Consider the following 19,382-nt stretch of genomic DNA (forward strand, 5'->3'; position numbering starts at 1 on the left):
CTCTTATATTAACAACAACAATTACATCAGAGATGTGTAAAACTAATACAATAACATACCAGGATTAATTTTCACCCCGACTTTCTTAGTGATAGCTTTGCAAGTGCTGTTGAATTCTAAATGTATATAATGAAATGGTTTCATTGACAACGACCGTAAATTTTCATCTACCACTGGGCCGATAATCTCAATCACTTGCTTCACTTTAAAAACTCCAATTTGATGTGGAACAAATGAACAAATCACATTCTAAAGAAAAAGAAAACTCAATCAGTACTCTATTGTTAGGAAAAATAAAAACAAATTTTAAAATACAGGTTATTTTAATTTCAAGCAACATGATTTCACCATGGAGATTTATAAGCACTTTTAGGAAACATCAACAACAAGCTATATGATGCCCATTATTGGAATTTTAAGGAAATTAAGAACATAATACAACAGTATTTCAAAAACAATATATCAAAAATCTCCAAATCCACTTTTGCACAAAAATAAATGACAAAATTCATTAAAATTAACTTTTCCAGTTATTTAGAAATTATCGAAGGCTTAACAAAAATTCAACATATCAGGAATCTTGCTTAATGTCTAAAAGCCGTCATGGCATTTTCTTCACTCTCAACCACCTAAACTGTTTTGTGGTCTGCAATTACAGTAGCTGTAAAAACAATTAGCACTGACATCCAAAGAAGAGAGAAATGTAGGTGTGGAGATCTCCAGAAAACACATTTATATAGATTATGCTTTTGGTTCTGCTTTTGCTACCTGTGTTTGAAGGTCTGTGCAACCTCCAGCCCCTTTCCCGAAGCTTGCGAACTGGGGTCTAGCGCATAGAGCACAGACCAAGGCCGCGGTGTGCGGCAGGAGAGAAAGAATTATATGGAAAATTGTACAATACATAGGAGAGACAAACATGGCTGGGTTACTAAAGAACCATTTTAAAACCTATAGAGGAATTTCATATGAAATGGGGATAAGAGAGAAAAGAAGGAGAGAGCCTGCACAAAGGTGAATGAGACGATCGGTTAAAAAGCTGGTTCATTTCTCCGCCTGCTAAAACGGCAACCTGCTCTCTACTGACAGCCAGCGGTCCAGTTCTTATGCTGCCCCTCTTTAAGAGACCTTTAGCTAGTGTTTCACCAGAGTCAGCGCAGAAGTGTTTGACAGAAAACTGACCGATGTGCTCTGACTGCTTTTAATTAATTAATTAATTAATTTTTTTTTTTCGAGACAGGGTTTTTCAGTATAACAGCCCTGGCTGTCCAGGAACTCACTCTGTAGACCAGGCTGACCTCGAACTCGCAGAGATTCACCTACCTCTCCCTCCTGAGTGCTAGGATTAAAGCTTTCTGAAGATCTTCTATGAGGACCCTGGATTTGAAACAGTAGACATGACGAGAAAGTTAGCCAAGAGCATGCAAAAACCAGGCAATGCCAAAGAGAGAACCACACACAGAATGAACCAGCGTGGAAGTGTCCCAGCATTCCACGGCAAGAGGAAAGCAAAGACCGCAGAGAGTGGCATTTCTAAAGATACCGAATGTCGAGAAAATGCTCTTTTTCAGGAAATAAAAACTGTTTAAAAATCGTAAAAAAAAAAAAAAAAAGCTGGTTCAACAGTTAAGCCACTCTTCCAGAAGAAGAGGGTTCTATTCCCAGAATCCACAAGGTGGCTCACAACCTTCTCTAACTCCGAGTCTACAGAATTTGACACCTTCTTCTAGACTCTCCAGGCATGCTAGTGGTGTACTGACATACAAACACACATGAAAAAAACTCTAATATACATATAATAAAATATGTTTTAATTAAATTTGGGAAAGAGTGGTGTGAGCTCCAGAGAAAGGTCGTTAGAGAAAATCACCAAGTAACTACCCAGAGAAAGTCCCGGAAAAAAAAAAAAAGACAAAAGTATTATAAAAGCTTTTAGGGAACAGCAGGAAATAATTTGGTTCAACATTGCTTATATGACAAGAATCTGGGATTTACCAGGTACTGTTTAGAATCCACTTAGGATTTGTAAAACCCACAGCACGAGAGAGAGAGAGAGAAAGAGAGAGAGAGAGAGAGAGAGAGAGAGAGAGAGAGAGAGAGAGAGAGAGAGAGAGAGATTAACTGTTCCACGGTGAGATGCAAAGAAGCCAGGCATGATCTCTTCAGTCTATGGGACCGAGCCTCTTAGAAATGACCACTGAATGGGTAGGCCCATGTTCTAACATAACTAATTCAAGAAACTTAAGGTCACTTCCTGGTTTTCCTGCAGGGGCTATACTCCCCAGATACTGCCTCTCTCTTCCTATCCGACCCAGCTTGCATCCAGAACCCCTCCTTCTACCTCAATCCCCTCTTCGGGCACTTAACATCACCCATCTCAGCCTGTTTGGGCTCTGGGACTGAATCCTGAGGGCAAGTAGGCAGGCTGTAGTTCCTTTGTCTCAATAGCCTGCCTGCAGCAAGCAAGGTAGGCCCTTTGTTTACTAGCTACACAACCAGCACGCACATCCAATCTAGACACCAGGAGAGCCATCACTGGGGAGTGTCATCACTGGGAAGGTACATCAGTGGGCAAGGAGACCTGATCCTGTACAAGAAGATCCATAGCGGAGCATTCTGAGGAAGAGATGGGCAGGCGTCAATGCAAATACTCACTCAAAAATCTGAAAAAACAACATGAAACCACCAGAACCCAGCGACCTTACAACAGGAGGACATGAACACCTTAATCAAGAAGAAGCAGAAAAAATTGACTTTATGAAAGTGATAGAGGCCCTTAAACAGCATGTAAAAAACGCCCTTATAGAAATGGATGAGAAGTATAACAGAAAGTTTGAGGAATTGAGTAAATCAGTGAATGATACCCTAGGAAACCAAGGAAAAACAATCAAACAGATAATGGAAATAGTTCAAGACTTGAAAACTGAAATGGAGGGAAGGAAGAAAACACAAACAGAGGGCAGGCTGGACATGGAAAATCTAGGTAAACGAATAGAGACTACAGAAACAAGCATAACCAACCGAATACAAGAGATAGAAGAAGGAGTCTCAGATTCTGAAGGTACCATAGAGAAAATAAACACACATATCAAAGAAAACAGCAAATCCAACAAACTCTCATCACAAAACTTTCAGGAAATCTGGGACACAATGAAAAGACCAAACCTAAGAATAATAGGAGTAGAAGAAAGGGAAGAAGTGCAGCTCAATGGTCCAGAAAATATATTTAATAAAATTATAGAAGAAAACTTTCCCAACCTAAAGAAAGATATACCTATGAAGGTTTAAGAAGCATACAGAACACCGAATAGACTGGATCAAAAAAAAAAAAAAAAAACATACCCTCGCCATATAATAATCAAAACACAGAGCGTACAGAATAAAGAAAGAATATTAAGAGCTGCAAAGGAAAAACGCAAAGTTACTTATAGAGGTAAACCTATCAGACTTACACCTGACTTCTCTATGGAAACCATGAAAGCCAGAAGGTCCTGGATAGAGGTATTGCAGAAACTAAGAGACCATGGATGCAAGCCCAGACTACTATACCCAGCCAAGCTTCCGTTCACTATAAATGGAGAAAACAAAATTTTCCAGGATAAAAACAAATTTGAACAATACGTAGCCACAAATCCAGCCTTACAGAAAGTAATAGAGGAAAAGTACAAACCAAGGAGTCCAACAATGCCCTCAATAACTCAGACATCTAGAGACCCTTCACCAGCACAACCAGAAGAAGGGAAACACACAAACTATACTACCAAAAAAGGGATCGGAGTTAACAACTACTGCTCATTAATATCACTTAATATGAATGGACTCAACTCATCTATAAAGAGGCACAGGCTAAGAGATTGGCACAACCTAAACAAGGGAAACACACAAACTCTACTACCCAGAAAGAAAGAAAGAAAGAAAGAAAGAAAGAAAGAAAGAAAGAAAGAAAGAAAGAAAGAAAGAAAGAAAGAAAGAAAGAAAGAAAAAAGGACCAGAGTTAACAACCACTGGTCATTAATATCACTTAATATGAATGGACTCAACTCACCTATAAAGAGGCACAGGCTAAGAGATTGGATACGAAAACAGGATCCAACATTCTGCTGTTTACAAGAAACACACCTCAACCACAAAGACAGACGTCTACTCAGAGTAAAGGGCTGGGAAAAGGTTTATCAAGCAAGTGGACCTAAGAAACAAGCAGGTTTGGACATACTAATTTCTAACAAAGTTGACTTCAAACTAAAATCAATCAGAAGAGATGAAGAGGGACATTTTTACTCATAACAGGAACAATTCATCAGGATGAAGTCTCAATCCTGAATATCTATGCCCCTAATATAAAAGCACCCACTTATGTAAAAGAAACATTGCTAAAACTCTAGGCGGTCATCAAACCTCACACACTAATAGTAGGAGACTTCAACACTCCTCTCTCACCAATGGACAGATCAATCAGACAGAAACCTAACAGAGAAATAAGAGAATTAATGGCGGTAATGAATCAAATGGACTTAACAGACATCTATAGAACATTCCACCCAAATAGGAAAGAATATACCTTCTTCTCTGCAGCTCATGAAACCTTCTCGAAAATTGACCACATACTCGGTAACAAAGCAAACTTACACAGTTACAAAAAAATATCAGTAACCACCTGCGTCTTATCGGATCACCATGGATTAAAGTTAGAATTCAACAACAATGCTACCCCCAGAAAGCCTACAAACTCATGGAAACTGAACAGTCAACTACTGAACCACACCTGGATCAAGGAAGAAATAAAGAAAGAAATTAAAGTCTTCCTTGAATTCAATGAAAATAAAGAAACAACATACTCAAACCTATGGGACACTATGAAAGCAGTCCTGAGAGGAAAGTTCATAGCACTAAGTGCCCACTTAAAGAAAATAGAAAAAGCACACGTTGGAGACTTAACAGCCCACCTGAAAGCTCTAGAAAAAAAAGCAGACACACATAGGAGGAGTAGAAGACTGGAAATAATCAAACTGAGGGCTGAAAATAACAAAATAGAAACACAGAAAACAATCCAAAGAATCATTGAAACAAAAAGCTGGTTCCTGGAGAAAATCAACAAGATTGATAAACCCCTATCCAAACTAATCAATGACAGAGAGAGAATTTGCAAATTAATAAGATCAGAAATGAAAAGGGGGGCATAACCACAGACACAGAGGAAATTCAGAGAATCATTAGATCTTACTACAAAAGCCTGTATACCACAAAACTGGAAAATGTTAAAGAAATGGACACTTTTTTAGATAAATACCATATACCAAAGTTAAACCAGGACCAGGTGAACAATCTAAATAGACCTGTTAGTCGCGAAGAATTAGAAGCTGTTATCAAAAACCTCCCTATCAAAAAAAGCCCAGGACCAGATGGTTTCAATGCGGAATTCTACTAGAACTTCCAAGAAGACCTAATACCTATACTCCTTAATGTATTTCACAATATAGAAACAAAAGGATCATTGCCAAATTCCTTTTATGAAGCTATATTTACTCTGATACCAAAACCACACAAAGACTCAACCAAGAAAGAGAACTACAGGCCAATCTCACTCATGAACATTGACACGAAAATCCTCAATAAAATACTGGCAAACTGAATTCAAGAACAAATTAGAAAAATTATCCATTATGATCAAGTAGGCTTCATCCCAGAGATGCAGGCCTGGTTCAACATCTGCAAATCTATCAATGTAATCCATCACATAAATAAATTGAAAGAAAAAACCATATGATCGTTTCATTAGATGCTGAAAAAGCATTTGACAAAATTCAACATCCCTTTTTGATAAAAGTCTTAGAGAGATTAGGGATACAAGGGTCATACCTAAATATAATTAAAGCTATTTACAGCAAACCGACAGCCAACATCAAATTAAGCAAGGAAAAACTCAAAGCCATCCCACTAAAATCAGGAACACGACAAGGCTGTCCAGTCTCTGCATACCTCTTCAAAATAGTGCTTGAAGTTCTAGCAATAGCAATAAGACAACATAAGGGCATCAAAGGGATTCGAATTGGAAAGGAAGAAGTTAAACTTTCTTTATTTGTAGATGATATGATTGTGTACATAAGTGACCCCAAAAACTCCAGCAAAGAACTCCTACAGCTGATAAACACCTTTAGTAATGTGGCAGGATACAAGATCAACTCCAAAAAATCAGTCGCCCTCTTATACACAAAGGATATGGAAGCAGAGAGGGAAATCAGAGAAGCATCACCTTTCACGATAGCCACAAATAGCATAAAATATCTTGGGGTAATTCTAACCAACGAAGTGAAAGATCTATTTGACAAGAACTTTAAGGCATTGAAGAAAGAAATGGAAGAGGATACCAGAAAATGGAAGGTTCTCCCTGGCTCTTAGATTGGGAGGATCAACATAGTAAAAATGGCAATTCCACCAAAGGCAATTTATAGATTCAATGCAATCCCCATCAAAATTCTTCACAGATCTTTAGAGGATAATAATTAACTTTATATGGAAAAACAAAAACCCAGGATAGCCAAAACAATCTTATACAATAAAGGAACTTCTGGAGGCATTACCATCCCTGACTTCAAACTCTATTACAGAGCTACAGTAATGAAAACAGCGTGGTATTGCCATAAAAACAGATACGTCGATCAATGGAATCATATAGAAGACCCGCATTTTAACCCACAAACATATGAACACCTCATTTCGATAAAGGAGTGAAAAGTATACAATGGAAGAAAGAAAGTATCTTTAACAAATGGTGCTGGCACATTGGATGTTAACCAGTAGAAGAATGAAAATAGACCCATATCTATCACCATGCACAAAACTCAAGTCCAAATGGATCAAAGACCTCAATATCAACCTGAACACACTGAACTTGATAGAAAAGAAAGTGGGAAGTACCCTACAACATATGGGCACAGAAGATCGCTTTCTATCTATAACCCCAGCAGCACAGACATAAAGGGCAACATTGAATAAATAGGACCTACTGAAAATGAGAAGCTTCTGTAAAGCAAAGGAAAATGTCACTAAGACAAAAAGGCAACCCACTGACTGGGAGAAGATTTTCACCAACCCCGCAACAGATAAAGGTCTGATCTCCAAAATATATAAAGAACTCAAGAAACTAGACTTTAAAATGCTAATTAACCCAATTAAAATATGGGGCACTGAACTGAACAGAGAATTCTCAACAGAAGAAGTTCAAATGGTCAAAAGACACTTAAGGTCATGCTCAACCTCCTTAGCAATCAAGGAAATGCAAATTAAAACAACTTTGAGATACCATCTTACACCTGTCAGAATGGCTAAAATCAAAAACACCAATGATAGCCTTTGCTGGAGAGTTTGTGGAGGAAGGGGTACACTCATCCATTGCTGATGGGAATGCAAACTTGTCCAACCACTTTGGAAATCAGTGTGGCGGTTTCTCAGGAAATTCGGGATCAACCTACCCCAGGACCCAGAAATACCATTCTTGGGAATATACCCAAGAGATGCCCTGTCATATTACAAAAGCATTTGTTCAACTATGTTCATAGCAGCATTATTTGTAATAGCCAGAACCTGGAAACAACCTAGATGCCCTTCAATGGAAGAATGGTTGAAGAAAGTGTGGAATATATACACATTAGAGTACTACTCAGCGGTAAAAAACAATGACTTCTTGAATTTTGCATGCAAATTGAGGGAAGCAGAAAACACTATCCTGAGTGAGGTAACCCTGACCCAAAAAGATGAATATGGGATGTTCTCACTCATAATTGGTTTATAGCCATAAATAAAGGACATTGACTCTATAATTTGTGATCCTTAAGAAGAAGGTGAACCCAAAGAAAAACATATAGTTATTCTCCTGAATATGGGAAGTAGACAAGATTGCCGGGCAAAAAATTGGGATCTTGGGGGTGGTGTGGGATAGGGGTAAGGGGAGATGGGGAGAGAAAAGTGAGAAGGGGAGAATGGGGGGAACTTGGGGAATTGGGATGGTAGGGATAAAGGAAGCATGGATATGGGAGCAGGGAAGCATACATCTTAATTAAGGGAGCCATCTTAGGTTTGGCAAGAGACTTGAACCTAGAGGGGCTCCCAGGTGCCCAGGGGGATGTCCCCAGTTAGTTCCTTGGGCAGCTGAGGATAGGGAACATGAAATAGCTCTATCCTATAGCCATACTGATGAATATCTTGCATATCACCATAGAACCTTCATCTGGTGATGGATGGAGATAGAGACACAGACCCACATTGGAGTACCAGAATGAGCTCCCAAGATCCCAATGAGGAGCAGAAGGAGGGAGAACATGAGCAAGGAAGTCAGGACCGCGAGGGGTGCACCCACCCACTGAGACAGAGGGACTGATCTATTGGGAGCTCACCAAGGCCAACTGGACTGGAACTGAAAAAGCATGGGATAAAACCGGACTCTCTGAACATGGCGGACAATGAGGGCTGATGAGAAGCCAAGGACAATGGCACTGGGTTTTGATCCTACTTCATGTTCTGGCTTTGTGGGAGCCTAGCCAGTGTGGATGCTCACCTTCCTAGACCTAGATGGAGGGGTGAGGACATTGGACTTTCCACAGGGTAGGGAACCCTGACTGCTCTTTGGACTGGAGAGGGAGGGGGAAAGGAGGGGGGGAAGGGGGAGAGCAGTGGGAGGAGGGGGAGGGAAATGGGAGGCTGGGAGGAGGCGGAAATTTTTCTTCTCCATAAAAAATAAAGAAAAAAAAAGAAAGAAACTTAAGGTAACCTTTGCCCAACCATTTGCTAAATACTAAATTAACCGAGAGAGATGTAATTGACTACATACAACAAAGAAACTATCAATACAGAATTTTCCTAGAAGTCACTAATATATAAATTATCAAAGCTACTGTTAACCTTGGAGTGATTTGATTTTCTGCATTTCAAACAGCTATGCTATTTACAATGCAAAGTTTTCACCATAAAGTTATTTTACAACAAAAGAAACAGTAAAATGTGTTCAACACACCAGAAAGGTACATAATAGAATATGTCTTGGAGGAAATTCAAATGCTAGACTTACCAAACAATTATGGTAAGTCAACTATTATAAATACGCTGAAAGAACTGAAAAAATGTCTGAAGAATAAAAGAAAGTGTGATAGCAATTCTTCATAAAAAGGGTAACATCAAGGACTGAAATGATTAAAGAAATATTATAGATAGTACAGCATTTTAAAGATTCACTAAAAAGATCTCAGTAGTAGATATGTACTGATACAAGAAATAATCAATGAACTTGAAGACAAGATATTTGAGAAGACCCAAAATGGCTAAGAGAGATGATTAAAAATTAGGCAAAAGAGGGTCTCTAGGTACATGATACTGTGTCAAGAACAATAAGATACAGTAAAACCTTCCCCTGTTCCAAGGACAAGTGCTTACAAATGACTGACTAGCATATTCAGGAACTATCAACCATAGCTATCTCCTATAGGATGACTGCAACCTGAAACTGAAATTGCTCTGCCATATACTGCTACACCTTAGACGTTCTACTGAGATTAGCGGAAACCTACCTCCTCACTCTCAAGAAATAAATTAAGCTCCTAAATTCAGATGATTAAATAAACATCCTGAGTTTCTGGGCTGCTGCTATTATTGATTCTCCATTAGAGTGCATAGCACACCTGATCCCGGGGTGTGTGTGTCTGTCTGTCTGTCTCTGTCCTTTGTTCATTCCCTCCATGGGTGGGTCGGATCAACATCAAATCTAAGAAGGTCACAGTAATAAACATAGTACCAATGAAAGAAAAGAGGTTGTAAAAAATAGTTGAAAGAGGAAAGTGAAGAATATTTGTAAAAATATAACAAATGAGATGTTTAGAAATCGTGATGGAAAAACATTCATCTGTATATCGATAAAGCTCAACAAGACTCATCATATATCAGAATGATAGACACATCAGAGTCAAACTGTCAAAATTACCAGGCAGTGGCAGTGCACATCTTTAATCCCACCACTAGGAAGCTGAGGCAGGTAGCTATCTGTGCCGTTCTTTGAGGCCAGCCTGGTCTACAGAGCAATTATAGGACAAGCAGGGCTATACTGAGAAAAGATGTCTCAAAAAAAAAAAAAAAGAAAGAAAGAAAGAGAAAGAAAGAAAGAAAGAAAGAAAGAAAGAAAGAAAGAAAGAAAGAAAGAAAAAGAAAAAAAAGGAAAAAGAAAATCTTGAAATCATTAAGACTACTAGCGACCAAAAGGCAATGGGAAAGAGATTGCTTTATTGAAAAAAATTAGAAACTCAAAATTCCATAACTAGCCAAACTCTCAGTCAAAACTAACATTGGAATGACAGTCTTTCCAAATAAATATCAGAGGAGAGATTGTACTGCTGCTTTAGGAAAGTATTAAAGGGAATCCTTCCATTGAAACAGAAAGAAAATGGATAGTTATACAAGTAGTTTATTTTAGATGGATCAATTAAAAAAAAAAGAGGTAAAGGAAACTATATATACATACACACACAAACATACATATATAAATACACAAACACATATATGTATGTATATATGTGTGTACATATATGAACTGTATTTTTATTTGCAGTGTTTTCTTATGTATTTAGTTTATAAAATTGAGAAAAAGGCAAGAAGCCATTCAGAGGGAACAGAGGGATGGCAGTGGGGGAGAGTACTGAATTAGAACAAATTATTAGCACACACACATACATACACATCAAGATGCCAGGATGAAAGCCATTATGATAACCTAAAACACTAATAAAAAAAATCAATGAATAGAAAATATGACAATGGCCATTCAAGAACACTGATAGGCTTCTACCAAAGAAACATAGTTTGCATTGCAACAACATAAATAGAAGATAGGACAGTTATATTGAATGAATGTTTTTGCATAGCATTAAAATAAAGCCAGTACTACTTTGAACTATGCTCTGGTAAGTGACATTGTTGAATACACCCTCCAAAGAAACAATTAAAATATTAAATATCAACAATAAATAGAACAAACAGGTAATCAAATAATATACCAAAATAGCTGTTTGAAAATAAGATAATATTTTAAAACACTGAATTACCAAAATTAAGAAAATATTAGTTGCATACCCTACATTATCAGTAGCTATTAAAAGCAAATGGATTCTTTTACCATTTCTCTGACACCTTAAAGTATACATGACCAATTTTATCATATATTTATATTAAGCAGTATATATAAATGATTAAATCAAGCTAATTAACTTACCCATAATTGTTTATGACAATGATATTTAAATATTAGTGCCTTAGCAATTTTAGGTAACAGCATATTAAGCTTAGGTCACCATACTATAGTAACAGATCTCCCTGAATTATTCATTCTGTCTCACTGGAACTTTATACCCTTTAATCAAAACCCCATGTTTTTGCTGAGGAACTCTCAGGTCTATACTTCGCTTTAATTAGTTATGTATACTACTTTTCATGACCAAATCTGCTAACTTGCATTCAGATTTAATTGAGATCATTGAAGAGGTCACAGCCTATCTTTGTATCTGGCTTCTTTCTTTTAGAATACTATCACTCAGGCTCATTCATAATGTTGCAAATAGCAAGGCTTCCTTTCGAAAGCTAAGTAGTTTTCTATTTCATACACAAATGTGTATGTATTACTTTTCTGCAAAGAAAACTAAACAACTTCGTTTAGAAGATACATTAACCACTCTTTTGATTACAGAGTAACTAGGGAATGATTGGTTTGGGAACGAACCTAAATATCTATCCATAAGTGAATAGATAGTTAATTGACTAAAAGGCACAAATTGGAACATTTCTCCCTTGTGGACCCTGACACTTTTGTGAATTCTTTTCACTTTACCTAAATAAATATATGTTCATTCTGCTAAGGAAAAAAGCACAAATATGTACAGTAGATAAAAACTAAAAGTCTATGTATTTCCTGTAAGAGAAATGTTAGTTGAAAATAATGGATGGGGAAGTGTCAAAACCAAAAAAATTTCACGGTAAACAAATACATTTCAAGTCCCCTTATGAACATGCATACATTATCCTTTAACTAGACAGACCATGAAGGGCAATAGTCTTTCTGTGGGAGTAGAGACTAAGTATTGAAGGGCAGGGGGCTTGATAGTTTTATAGGACAGAAAATGGAACTTGTGGGACAGGGTCAATAAATAACCTAAAAGCATCACGTGAGCTGAGAAACTCTGGATAGGAACATTGGTATACTGATTACATCGGAAGGCAGTTAAAGGCCAGGAAGCTCCTAACAAGAAGGTCAATGTACTCCATTGTTGGTAATTACAACTCCACTCCATTGATATTTACAACTTTTGAGATTGCAGGGGAACAGATCTAAAAACAGAATCATCCACCCCAAAAGTTCCCTGTTCTGCCCTATAAAATACCTCAAGCCCCATGTGGTGAGGATTTATATATACTCAACAAAATATTATCTAACTGAATATAGTAGAAAGGGTTAACATAGTAATCAAATTATTGAGTCATTTTGCCTTTTAATATCTAAATATCAATACAATGAATCTTAATTAAGGAGAAACCCATTACCACTTAATAGAGACAAATTGTTTGACAAAACCCATCCCATTTTCATAAAGAAAAAGTTACTTCCAAAATAGAATGGCAGTACATGAACAACCTATGGCTAACCTCTTACTCATCTGATGGAATATTACATGTCTTCCTTTTAGTACAAGCACAAGATAAAATAGTCTCTTTTGCTATTTCTAGGTAGAAATATTAAATAAGAAAAACATCATAAATCTGAATTGTAAAAGAAATCATAAAATAAATCTATTCTCAGAGACATGATCTTGTATACAAAAGAATCTATTTTAAAATGTGATAGCATTCAGGGAATTTATATAATATATACATACACACACATGAAATTTAAAATATAACTTCATTTTCTTATTAAAAAGACAAAGGCACTTAATATTTTTTTTACAAAAAAACAAGGGTTTGAGTACAGCAATTGGTAAAGCAATTGCCAATCATACAAAATACACTGTATTTGATCACCAGTACTGTAAGATTATATATTTCTTGTCTAATAGGAATCAGAAAATTGATACACTGGATAGTATAAACACCACTGAAAGAAATTAAAACACACATGAATAAGTATCTGTCCTCCATCAACTGCAAAACTAATATTGTGGAATGGCAATACTTCCCAAAAAGATTTAGAACACCAACACAGATGCTATCAAAATAACAGCTACTATTTTTTGGTAGAAACTGACAAGGTAATTTTAGAATCATATCTATTTTCAAGATTCCAAATATGTCAAAATACTCTTTAATAAATTTGAAGGCCTTGGGTGAATATGACTACTAAAATGTTTCGTTGCAAAGGACATTATCATCATGAAAATAAAAGACCCACAAAATGGAAAAGATATTTTTAATTTATTTATCTGATTGAGTCTTGTATCCAGAACATATGAAGAACTTGCATTTCAACAACAGAGATAAGTATTCAAGAACTCATGTCTAGTACTATAAATATGAGTAAAGCCATATCAATAAAAGTAAAGGAGAAACTTTTAATGTTCTGCTAAGTGGTCATGCTGTAAACTGTATTTTGAATATTTATGCTTATATTCACATGTTTGTACTGCTCTCATGCTTGGTCAGAGAAGCTTCTCATTAAAGTATACAGCAGTTAATGCAGAGATGAGGTGTTCGAGGTTCCGAGAATAACAGATTGTGAGTGTTCATCCACAGATGAGAAAGACAGACAGACAGCTGTGAGGATTTGACTCTACAAATGGGGAAGGCAGAGAATGTTGGATGGAGGAAGAAAGAGGTAGAAAATAATCAAGATGCATTTTACACATTTATGAACTTTATAAAGAATAAAAGTTTAAAAATCAAAAAATTACATGGAATAAATAAAATAAAAATGTCAAAGGGTAATATAATAATATGCTTTTAGCTGTGAAAAATAATTTTTAAAAAAATCAAGGGTTAACCTCAAATTTCTTATTTTATACTTGTGAGTCTTCCACAGTTTTAATGAAATGAAATCTGAGTCATTTGATCTGTGCTTATATACTGAAAGATCTACTGCAGAGTATGGGTTTTATTTTATTCTTTTTTCACTACTTCCAGGTGACAGAAACCATCTCAGTGGACTTACATCCCCACCATTTCCATTTCTGAAGCCATCAAACGACACTGGCTTCTTTATCTTTTCACATCACTTTAACATTGGTGTTTCTTTGTATACTTCTAAGGATTCTTGTGATCTATTGGGAACACTCAGTCAACAAGCTGGTTTTCAATCTTAACTGTAACTGACACCTTAATTCTCCTTTTCATAGAACATCATAACACAAATTTGAGAGATTCAAATAGAGACATTTCTAATAAGGCACCGTTCACCTTGCTGTCGATTTAAGCAATTATTCCTCTAAAGAAAATAGGTGAATATAGCTATCATCATGTTATTGGGAAGATGAGAACTAAAACCATACTGGCACACCATTTTGCACCCAATAAGATAATTGTAATGAAAAAAAGGATATTGTCAAGTGGGGGAAGGGGCATAAAGGAATTGGACTGTTAAGTCACTGCTGGAAGAAATACAAACTTATGCAATCACTTTGACAAACACTGTAGCATGAATTTTAGTTGGCCTTAATAAAAACCCAGAATCAGATATAAGGTTAATGTATATCAGAAAAGCAGAACGGCCAGCCACTAGAAAGTTCTCTTACCTCTACCAATGCTCAGACCAAAGGGATGATCCTGTCCAGACTGCATCTGCCTCCACCCAAACCTCAGACTACACTGAGCTCCTGTCTCCTTCTGCCTTATATTGTTCTCTATGCCCAGCCATATCACTCCTATCTTCACCTCCCTAGTGCTGAGATTAAAGGCATAGGATCCCAAGTGCTGGGATCACCTTTCTGTGAGTTCTGGTTCTCTTTTAGACAGATTCAATCTCAGGTAGCCCAGGGTGGCCTTGAAATAACAGAAATCCCTCTGCCTCTGTCTCCCAAGCCTTGGTATAAAAAGTGTGAGCCACCACTCCCTGGTATCTAGTGGCTTAACTCTACACTCTGATCTTCAAGCAAGCTTTATTTGTTAAAAAACACAAGCAAAATATCACTACACTACTGGGAACAGGTCCAAATGTTAAACACAGCATTTTCAAGATTTAACGATTCCTCTATATGAAATATTTTGAGAGTCTTAAGTATATATCCATATAAAATCACCCAGAAATGTTTATAACATCAGTATAATTGCTCAAACAGGGAAGAATCAAGAATCAAAACAGAACTGTCCAACAGACCATAGATTTCCAAGAGCTGACTTAAGTCACAAACATATATGGGGTCCTAAAATGAAATGTGGTGTGGGACACAAAAATTTGCCAACAATAAAAAGCTTTTGAATATGCAATGAATAAAAATTAAGTGAAAGTTAAATGTGTAATTGAGCTGAGGTTTCACTTGCAACACAAGTCTGTTGCAGCACAAATGGTCACCACAGTCATGCTTCTGAATGTACAAAATTCACACTGCATTGTGTGTGCATCATATAACATAACAACAATGGATAGTGCCTGAAATACATGGGCTCAGATTTGAAACCATTGTACATTTTAAGATACACTTTTTTTTACTGTACCCACAAATTTTTCTATGTTATTATAGACACTGAATACTTTCAATATTCTTCTGCCATCATTTTCAGCATAAAAATATTAAATTTGTATACATACTTTAATCAGCTCAGACAAAAAAAATGCTTAAGAAGTTCTGTTTTCAAGACAATTCATCACGTAAATTAGTAATTTATTACAAGGGTGCTAATTATACTTATATTGCTATAATTAAACTTTGGCATGATTAAGAAAAAAAAAAGAAGTTCTGTTTTACAGTGCCTAGAAAAGAGTTGGCAAGAGTGGCCAGCCATAATTAAAATAGCTCCTGAATCATGGGGGGGGGTGCTGGTTCCAACAAGAATGTCTTAATATTTGTTTTTTATTTGTTTGTTTTCCCCCAACATAAGAAACTGCAAACTAGCCAACTATTACCTGTTTGAAATTTCAAACTTTAACTAAATCTGCAAGATATTGCTCATGTGATTCTCCAGAAAAATCTTCCCGAATGGAAATAAAACACTTGTTCTTTGAGTTTGGATGGCACTACATTACAGACCCTGTTTAACACTCTACAATCTTAAGTCATACCTGTTTCTGTATGTCTTAAAATTCCTTAATAAAATAAAACTGTTTTAGAAGCAACAACTGCATTTCATAGTGCACCTGAACATTACATGCTTTTACTGGAACAATGCAGACCCTTAACAAAGAATTACGGATTCTATATGACTGGATGTATAACTAATTCTAGGTCACATAAGAGACATACTTCATAAACACTAGTAGATCAAATGTGGTCCTTTCTCCTCTGTAAATTACTCTGAAACAAAAATAGCTGAAGTGCTATGGAAGGAAGGCAAAGAATAAGCTAACTTACCTGAATACATCCTTCATCAATTTTGCCCCTTTCAGGATCCATTTTAAAGTGTGCAGTTTTTTGAAAATGGTACATCACAGGAAGTGATATGGATTGATTTTTTACAATGCATAGAATATCCGAATGTTCACCCATGAAACAAGGTGCAAAAGTAAGTGATTTTCCTGGATCAAACTGTAAGATGACAGGAAGTCCAGAGCCCGTCAAAGCTAACTCTACTTTTTGAAGTCGATTACCTGAAAAAGCAATAAAACTTACTGAACAAAGTGAGGAGTGTTTGGAGAACCAAAAATACATTAGCTTACTTCACATAGCAACACTTAAAAAATATGATGGGAAATAAGGAGCTCATTCGATCTTCTGCGAAACCATTGCCTGCCTTCTTTATGCTACACATAATTTTGAGACTTGAGGACACAGCTGTGAATAAAGAAAAAGCTGCTCTGATGGATTTACATTCTGGAAACATAAGGCTGACAGTAACTACATTTTTAACACTCACAAAGGCTAGAAGCTATATGTAAAGACAAAGAGTGAGACATAATACAAAGTCTTGGGGAGACTGTTTTAGGTAGAGATATTCAAATAAGCCATTTTAATTTATACTGCAACATTTGGGCAAACATTTCAAGGAAATGAAACATCCATAAAAAGTGTGTTCCAAGTAGAAAGAGCAAATTCAAGCGCTCTAAAGTAGGAACTTGCTTCTCACATTCAAAAAGCCATAAGGAAACACATATGGCTGTTTTAGGAGAACTGTAAAAGGATGGTCAGAAACAGTCAAGGTTATAGATATATTCTTGAGTGCAGAGTAAATAATCTTTGCCCATTTACTGGATAGAGGACAGGAAAATCAACAGATGCTAAATTATGACACTAAGGGCTTTTTTCCTATGTTTTATTTGTTTGTTCATGTATAATTTAGTGTGTGTGTGAGCAACTGAAAGGATAAACTTGCCATTTCTGGAGATTAATAAAGACTGAAGCATAAAGCTACTTATAAAAAATTATTAATTCTTTTGAAATATTTCTAGTTAGCTCTGTCAACTTGGAACAGCCTAGGATCATCCAAAGAACTGTCTAGATTAGATTGGCTTGTGGGCATTTATGTGGGTTTTCTCTTCATGATTTCTTGACGCAGAATGATCCAGTTCACTGTAGGCAGCATCATCTCTAGGCAATGGTTCTGGGCAGAATAAAAAACTTTAGCATGAGCCTGTGTCTAGTAGATAATCTAGTGGACATATCTAGTAGATCATTCAATGTATTTAAATCCTTTATGTAAAAAGGAAAGAGGAAAGAAAGGAGGAGACTTGAATCAAATGTGTTTAGCATGGATATTTTTAGAATAAATTACAGAATTTAGCAAATACCAAAACATCATAATCCACTAGGGTGAGTAATATGAAAGTTAAAGAGATCAGTTTTTTCTCTTCAATCATTATGGGAAATAGGTCAAAGGTTATATATACACGAAAATGAATAATTATTAAATATATATAATTTAGGGTTGGGGATATTAGGTATTAGACAGAACTATGGATTGTGTGACAGAGTCAAGATTCCTCTTGTTGTCTCTTCTGTAGTCATCTAAGGTCTTGACTCAAAGCATATTCCCTGCTTACAGCCCCTCCTCTGGGAATGTCCCTTAGAAAATTACCTAACCATGTCCCAGGGACTTGAGGTCAAGATGCCCCAGCTAACTGACAACTTTTGTATCTTATAAACAGCTTGCTTGCTTTACTTCCCCCTGCAACTGCCAACCAGGATGTAGTTTTTGCCCTTAAAACAGGCAGGGCTGCTGTGTGAGCACTGTTGCTCTCCAGATAATCTCCAGTTAGTTTAATAAAGACTCCCAATTTGGACTCTGGTTTTCTGTAATAGTCCTTGGGGTCTTCGATCCACAACAGACTTACTCTCTACTTGGACAATAGAACAGTTTTATGAAAAGAACTGTAACAAGAACCATAGAATAGAGTTATGTTTTTGTTACTAGAGTTCTCATTGATCAGTTGTAGCCTATAAATAAGCTGTAAGATGAATGTAGAATATCCATCTCTATTAGAAGCTTTATTGTTCTCTGTTCCCCCGATCCAATCCCCATCTCTGCAGCAGAACACCCTTTGCAGCTTAGCCTGCCCCTCTGTTCCCACCTCCTGCGGATTCCACAGATCTCCTTTCAACCTGCCCCTCCCTCCCACCTGTACCTTTTTCCCAGCCCCCAACTCCAGCAGACACCCCTGCTAACCAACAGGGCATGCGAGAAAACCAGGTAGGATGTAAACAGACCTTCTCTTCTTTTCCTGTTCTCCCAGATTCAATCCCCTAGTCTCATCCCAAGTTCTGCAGCAGAAAACCCCATGGCAGCCTTTCCTTTCCCCTGCCCACATCTCCTGTGGCTCCCATAGATGTTCCCGTGTAACCTTCCTATCCACTTGTTGTTTTGTCCTAGACCACAACCAGAGCAGACACCTATCCCCTGCTATCCCAAAGGCTGCTCCTCACAGGGCAACACATAAGCTTAATGCAGACCCACATGTCTCCACTGCTCCTGAGATCCAATTTCTCCCTCCCAACCCCTACCCACGGCTAATCCCTAGCTTCTTAGCAGGAAAGACACTGTGGTCTCCCTTTCTTAACTGACACCATCCCCAAGGAATCACAAAGATTCTCTCTTCCAACATTTCTTCTTCCAACTCACTTCAGTTATGAAGGGGCCGAAATGTGTCCCTACTTTAGACATGGAACAATCCCCCATTATAAAGAATGATCTAAGCATGAGTCCAAGATGTCCCCCAACCAAGTTTGGCCAATCAGCTAAACTGTTCAAGAGCTGAAAATGAAGAGAAGCAATAAAGAAAG

General features: G+C 37.0%; 1 protein-coding gene across 1 annotated transcript in view; it reads right to left on the reverse strand.

Annotated features, from left to right (window-relative positions):
* Positions 1-19,382, reverse strand: part of Cfap47 (cilia and flagella associated protein 47) — a 307,853-nt gene that overhangs the window by 276,683 nt on the left and 11,788 nt on the right. The window contains 2 exon segments of the mRNA XM_057760135.1: positions 60-249; positions 16,521-16,756. Of these exon segments, the coding sequence (XP_057616118.1) occupies positions 60-249; positions 16,521-16,756 (426 nt within the window).

The sequence above is a fragment of the Chionomys nivalis genome, chromosome X (genome assembly GCF_950005125.1).
Source record: "Chionomys nivalis chromosome X, mChiNiv1.1, whole genome shotgun sequence".
Taxonomy (NCBI): domain Eukaryota; kingdom Metazoa; phylum Chordata; class Mammalia; order Rodentia; family Cricetidae; genus Chionomys; species Chionomys nivalis.